The 7,183-nt window shown below is 40.0% G+C and overlaps 1 protein-coding gene across 6 annotated transcripts in view; it reads left to right on the plus strand.

Moving 5' to 3' along the window:
• The window catches only part of LOC135468969 (liprin-beta-1-like), a 105,446-nt gene extending 98,623 nt beyond the window's left edge, over positions 1–6,823 (plus strand). For all 6 annotated transcript variants that reach the window (XM_064747466.1, XM_064747467.1, XM_064747468.1 and 3 more), the window contains 4 exons: positions 1,012–1,200; positions 2,047–2,193; positions 2,510–2,569; positions 4,217–6,823. In XM_064747466.1, coding sequence (XP_064603536.1) covers positions 1,012–1,200; positions 2,047–2,193; positions 2,510–2,569; positions 4,217–4,267 — 447 coding nt within the window. In that variant the 3' untranslated portion in view covers positions 4,268–6,823. The remainder of the gene's footprint in view (positions 1–1,011; positions 1,201–2,046; positions 2,194–2,509; positions 2,570–4,216) is intronic.
• Positions 6,824–7,183: the final 360 nt, after the last annotated feature.

Raw genomic sequence — 7,183 nt, forward strand, 5'->3', positions numbered from 1 at the left:
TTACTTCTACACTGGATTATGGCATAAAACACCAGTCACATAACAAACGTGCTGTGTTGCCACATTGCACTAACTGTGTGTTTACTTTTACACTGGATTATGGCATAAAACACCAGTCACATAACAGACGTGCTGTGTTGCCACATTGCACTAACTCTGTGTTTACATCTACACTGGATTATGGCATAAAACACCAGTCACATAACAAACGTGCTGTGTTGCCACATTGCACTAACCCTGTGTTTACATCTACACTGGATTATGGCATAAAACACCAGTCACATAACAAACGTGCTGTGTTGCCACATTGCACTAACTGTGTGTTTACATCTACACTGGATTATGGCGTAAAACACCAGTCACATAACAAACGTGCTGTGTTGCCACATAGCACTAACTGTGTGTTTACATCTACACTGGATTATGGCGTAAAACACCAGTCACATAACAAACGTGCTGTGTTGCCACATTGCACTAACTGTGTGTTTACATCTACACTGGATTATGGCGTAAAACACCAGTCACATAACAAACGTGCTGTGTTGCCACATTGCACTAACTCTGTGTTTACATCTACACTGGATTATGGCATAAAACACCAGTCACATAACAGACGTGCTGTGTTGCCACATTGCAGTAACTCTGTGTTTACATCTACACTGGATTATGGCATAAAACACCAGTCACATAACAAACGTGCTGTGTTGCCACATTGCACTAACTCTGTGTTTACATCTACACTGGATTATGGTGTAAAACACCAGTCACATAACAAACATGCTGTGTTGCCACATTGCAGTAACTCTGTGTTTACATCTACACTGGATTATGGCATAAAACACCAGTCACATAACAAACGTGCTGTGTTGCCACATTGCACTAACTGTGTGTTTACATCTACACTGGATTATGGCATAAAACACCATATGATTATGAACATTTGTATGTCTTTGGTTAAAGAATCCTACCTTGTTCCTGCCGAAGTCCATTACCCTTGCTTCCTCTTTTCAGATACTGGAGCCAAGGTTCAATGCCGAGTTGTTTGCTCAGATTCTCTCTATACCCACCAATAAGACGTTGCTACGACGACATCTGAACACTCATTTTGTGGCTCTGATTGGCCAAGAGACTCAGATGAGGAAGCGAGAGTACGAGTCGTCTCCAGGTTTTGTCCCATTGGCTATCAATGGCAAAGTTAAGGTAAGAATGGCCTGCTGGCGCTACACTCTATGTATGCTGTGTATATTGATATGAGATGCACAGGGTAGTTAGTGGACATTAGGAGAAGTTCATTATCTAGAAGTATGCAACTTCCTTACAGTTAGTCTCCATGGCACAGTCACATATAACGTCATCTGTAGAAGCTCGCGCCACCTGATGGAGAAATATACCAACCTCTTGTGTGGAAAATGTGAACTGATCTCATGGGAAATCTAATTGTAAATGGCTCCTACAAGAACTGGCCACACCAGGAAACTGAAGCTTAGTACTTAATAACTACCATTTTGATAATCGTTGTTGGTATGCAGTTATTAACCTCTGCAATGACTATGTTTATATTTCCAAGCCACTCTAAAACAAATACTATCAAAAACATTGTTCTTCTTTTCTCAAACCCTCCATTGTCGTAATTTTTTTGTTAAGTCTGTTTCAACACAACCACGTTTGGATTCCACCATGCATTATCCATTTCTCAAACATTAGCTGCACAATAGAGAGAAAAAGAATACATGGCTGCGCAGATAGGTCACATAATGTGTTAGAGATGGAAGAAAAGTTTGCCATGGAGTATGCAGCTATAGGACAGCTGCATACTTCTAGGTAATGGACTTCTGATATTGGTCATTTTGAAAATCAGGACTTTATCTGCAGTGAACAGTTGCTGCTGCTGTGTGAAGCTCCCACTTGGGCTGTTTTCAGCGATGTCCTGCATGGACTATATAATCTAGTCATTTATCTTGCCCCACTGTATAATGGTTACGTGTACATGCAGGTAGAGAGGGTCGGCGTCATGTTCACTAACTTATCATGGTATGATGGTTACAGCACAAGAAGTTCGGAATATTTGGCCACAAGAGGAGTAAGTCTGACTCAGAGTGTGAAGGATTCGTCTGCCCGATGGACATCAGCGGGACGGGCAAACAGAATGGCTCAACACGCAATGGCAAACCCCTGACCAAAGCTGAGAAAGAGGTACCTTGTTTTTCTCAATCTTCTTAACGCAAATTGGAAGTGGGAGATACAAAACACATTTTGTGCCCTGTCTGTCTTGCAGATTCAAGGCTCCCTTGTCCAACTGTGAGATGAAGGATTTAATGGTCAGTGAAATTGGTGCTGTAAGATATTGTGCATGGTTAAAGAGAGAGAGATGTAAGTTGTAGCTTGTACCTGCAACTGTGCACATCGATAAACCGAAGACTAGAGTAATGTTTTAGTGATATTCTTCAATGGTGTTCATCTGTTAGCATTTACAAGAGTAGATTTATTGATGTTTCTCTTCTTTCTGCAGCAAGCAGAAAAAGCTGCCAAAGAAATTGGTGCCGTATCAAAAGAAATCAGTTCATTGACGGTAAGTGTTGGTACTGTGTGAATGATCACCTGCTGATGTAACAGTTGGTACTGTGTGAATGGTCACCTGCCGATGTAAAACAGCTGGTATTGTGTGAATGATCACCTGTTGATGTAACAGTTGGTACTGTATGAATGGTCACCTGCCGATGTAAAACAGCTGGTATTGTGTGAATGATCAACTGTTGATGTAACAGTTGGTACTGTGTGAATGATCACCTGCCGATGTAAAACAGCTGGTACTGTGTGAATGATCACCTGCTGATGTAGCAGTTGGTACTGTGTGAAGGATCACCTGTTGATGTAACAGTTGGTACTGTGTGAAGGATCACCTGCTGATGTAGCAGTTGGTACTGTGTGAAGGATTACCTGTTGATGTAAAACAGCTGGTATTGTGTGAAGGATCACCTGCTGATGTAAAACAGCTAGTATTTTGTGAATGATCACCTGCTGATGTAACAGTTGGTACTGTGTGAATGATCACCTGCTGATGTAAAACAGCTGGTATTGTGTGCATAATCACCTGCTGATGTAACAGTTGGTACTGTGTGAATAATCACCTGTTGATGTAACAGTTGGTACTGTGTGAAGGATCACCTCTTGGTGTAACAGTTGGTACTGTGTGAAGGATCACCTGCTGGTGTAACAGGTGGTACTGTGTGAATGATCACCTGCTGATGTAAAACAGCTGGTATTGTGTGAAGGATCACCTGCTGATGTAAAACAGCTGGTATTGTGTGAATGATCACCTCTTGATGTAACAGTTGGTACTGTGTGAATGATCACCTGCTGATGTAAAACAGCTGGTGCTGTGCGAAGGATTACCTGCTGATGTAAAACAGCTAGTACTGTGTGAATGATCACCTGTTGATGTAACAGTTGGTACTGTGTGAATGATCACCTGTTGATGTAATAGCTGTTACTGCGTGAATGATCACTTTGGGCAGTCCCGATCTCAGTCTGCTCAAGTACTGCTGCATGAAACTGTGCACATTATTTCTCTACACACCATAGTTCTCTCAGAATGTTTTAAAATATTGGTCACAGTGGTGGTTGAAAAAGGAGAAGAATTAGGGTGAGAGATTGTTCCGTACAATATCACATCAAATATGTTAACACTGATCACTTAGTTGTTTGCGGAGCCTATTTCTGAATTTCTAGAGCAAAAAAACGAGTACAAGCTGAACCCTGGTAAAAGGGTCAAAAGAGAAGAAAATGTGTCATCTGTCCGTGCTTTTACTACACAATACTTATAAACCTGACTTTTATGTACTCAGAACGTGACTGGGTACAGCATAACATCACAGTAAATATTTCTTCTGAACACTCAGTTGGTTAGCGCGCTAGCGCAGCATAATGGCACAGGAGCCTCTCACCAATGCGGCCGCTGTGAGTTCAAGTCCAGCTCATGCTGGCTTCCTCTCCGGCCGTACGCGGGAAGGTCTGCCAGCAACCTGCAGATGGCCGTGGGTTTCCCCCGGGCTCTGCCCGTTTACCTTCCACCGTTTACCTTCCACCATAATGCTGGTTGCCGTTGTATCAGTGAAATATTCTTGAGTACGGCGTAAAACACCAATCAAATAAATAAATAACTCTAAACGCTGAATTGTTTGGTATAGTAGTGTTTGTATTTCTTTCTTTTTTTCAGACAATGTTGACATCAGACACATTCGAAAATGTTCCAGTGTCAAATGTATGAAACAAAAGAATGCAGTGGAAGAGGGAGTTTGTGTGAATGGTACATTGTTCTGATTTGGATGTACCACGACATGTGGATTACCCAGTATGTTGAGACACTACGTGGTTGTGAGATAAGGTCGGGGACAGGGATGGAGAGAGGACCCCAGTCCCGTGTCATGGGCAGAATGTGATAATGTTCCCACGGGCATGTCATTAGCATTGATCAACATTGTTACAGTTAATGTTACATTTTATTCATACAAGTTGCATGGTTGCAATAATGCTACATTCATATAGTAATAATGGTCGTATTTTGTGTGTGTTTCTTGTCCCTGCCGTGGCACATCTGTCAGCTGGCACCGTCATCTGCTCCACCCTTGTCTCAGTGATGTGGGAGCTTCCGATTTACCATCACTAAAGATGTTGACATTTTAATACGCATTTTTCGGTTGACTGTTGAGATAACTGTTGATTCAGGATAAACAAACAAACAACGATATTTCATGTGGTATTATGAGGTGATATACATTCTTCCTGGAGTACACATACATTTATAGCTACTCTGTGTTCAGTGAGAAAACAATAGCTCAAAATGAGATAAAATCAGTGTATTGACTGAAAATAAAAATAAAATGATGTGTGAAGTGGTAGTGGTAGAACAAAAGTTGTCTAACTTGGTGCTATTTGGTCTGACTGTGAATGGACCAATCATTTGTAGATTTGTAGTAAGTGTGATGTGCTTATGTGACAGAAAACCTTTGTAGATTTACTTATATGATCTGTATAGAAAATTTCAGTTCCAAAGGTACTTTTTTTGCATCCTTCACAAATGAATAGGAATTTTTCAGTGATATTTTGTGTATTGTTACGTAACAAAATTCCTCCTAAAGCCAAAATATTGAAATATCCATTACAGGGTAAACATTATTGAATCGTTCAAGTTTCCCATGCTATAGGGAACAGAATTGTAAACAAAACAACAACAAAAAAAGAAGAAAAGAAAAATGACACCTGAAAAAGTCATTAATACCCTTTAAAGGATAGTTAAAAGTTGCTGTATGATAAGTATTCTCCAGACCATGACCTGTTTATTTTGTTAAGTGTGAAGAAGACGGGTGTTGCTGCAGCTGTTGTTTATAGCCTGATGTTAGCAGGTACTCACCTGTCTTGCTAGCTTACACCTTTACCTCACCATTCACTGGAAATGGCACTATCTATGCAAACTGTGACGGGAGTTCGGGGGGAGGGAGTTGTGGGTTGATTTGGTGAGAGAGTGGTTAATGAGTGAAGGTAAGCTGGGGTTAATGATCCGTGTCAAAACATTCATAGGGAAGATAAGCTTTCACTTGCACTTTTTGTGTGGTAATGTCTTGAGAAATCATAATTAAACTGTTGAGAACTGAAGTAGCCTACTGTCTGAATGAAAGTAATGAAATTGATTCATGCCTTGTAATCAAGCAGTGCTGATGCGGTGTTTACTGGCACAGATGTTCCCCTCACATACCTGACTGACCACTCCTCAATACAGTGTGCTGGTCACTTCTACTCACACATCTTCACACAAAAGCTATTGGTATTTACAGTACTGTTATCAATTTGGATAGAATTTGTTTATTTCAAAATTACCAAAGTTGTTCAGATGTTTAGTGTGCCTTCTATACTGTTGCCTCGCTGACCTGAGAAACCAGCACAGAATTTCAATGGCTCTCTTGTGTAAATATTTTCTTACTTTTGATATTATCTTATCGATCTGTTTATATATTGGCTGTATTGTCTCTTTTCCAGTACAATGGCCTGTGTACATAAATCTCTGAACTTGTACATAAACTTCCTCATGGTCAGCTAATTTAGATTTTTCCAGATCTATCCCATCATTATTTTTAAAGTTTGCAAACCTGTATTCTCTGCTATTTTAAGTTCATTGTGTAGAGAGAATGTGCAACGTATGTAAGAGAATTCCAGTGCTACCTGTTGTGACCGCAAAGTTGTAACTTTACACTGACTGGCATTTAATGTGCATCATGTGACACATGGACAAGCCTTATTTGAGGATCATCAGTCAGGTTTGCAACAGCCTTGTATAAAGTACGTAGCAATATCTTTATGTTAATGATGCCTGATGATATGTATATGTACATCACTAAATAGGCTGACCACAAATAGGAAAGCTGGGCCAATGTGTTCTTAACTAAGCTGTGTTTTATTCATGCAAGTGTGATGACATTTCATAAGTGTTTGCCACACACACCTTCACCTACCGATACTGCTGAATTTATATTTGAAAAAAAAAAGTGCTTTTTAAATACAATGTATTCTTAAAAACTGTTTGCAGCCATTTCAAATATCTCTGTCTACTCCAAATGTGAAGCCTAATTTGTATCATTTTAAATTCGTTGAAAATTCATTAATTCATTGTACTGGGTTTTAGGTCTGTATTTAGTTTTATACACAGGTTGTAAAGTTTGTTAATGGTCTGAGTTCATTACAAAATCAATCTGGGCCACCATGATGTAAGTGGATGCACCAGTTATACAGGTAGCTGACGTGAAAAAGACAAATATATTTTGCCAATGTTCTTAGTTGTTGTGTTATTGAGTGATTTGTCACAAAGCTTGTCAGCAATGTCAGTTTAGTTGTTGTGTTGTTTAGCACCAAGCTTGTATCCTCACAGAAAGTCAGTTTGAGTTTTCTCCCAGAGCTTGTCCACTATGCTATGATTTTCACTCTAATGGTACTACCATCTTGCGTGTGTTGACACATTGCATTCTGTGGTTTCAGTTTGTCTTGTGCGGCTGGAAAAGAGAGTATGGAGCACAATATAATGTCTTTTAGAATCCAGCTCATGTTTGGATCCAGTTCATGTTTGACTCCAGCTCATGTTAGACTCCAGCTCATGTTTGAATCCAGCTCATGTTAGAATCTAGCTCGTCATTGA

This window comes from Liolophura sinensis, chromosome 6 (genome assembly GCF_032854445.1).
Source record: "Liolophura sinensis isolate JHLJ2023 chromosome 6, CUHK_Ljap_v2, whole genome shotgun sequence".
In the NCBI taxonomy this organism is placed as follows: Eukaryota; Metazoa; Mollusca; class Polyplacophora; order Chitonida; family Chitonidae; genus Liolophura; species Liolophura sinensis.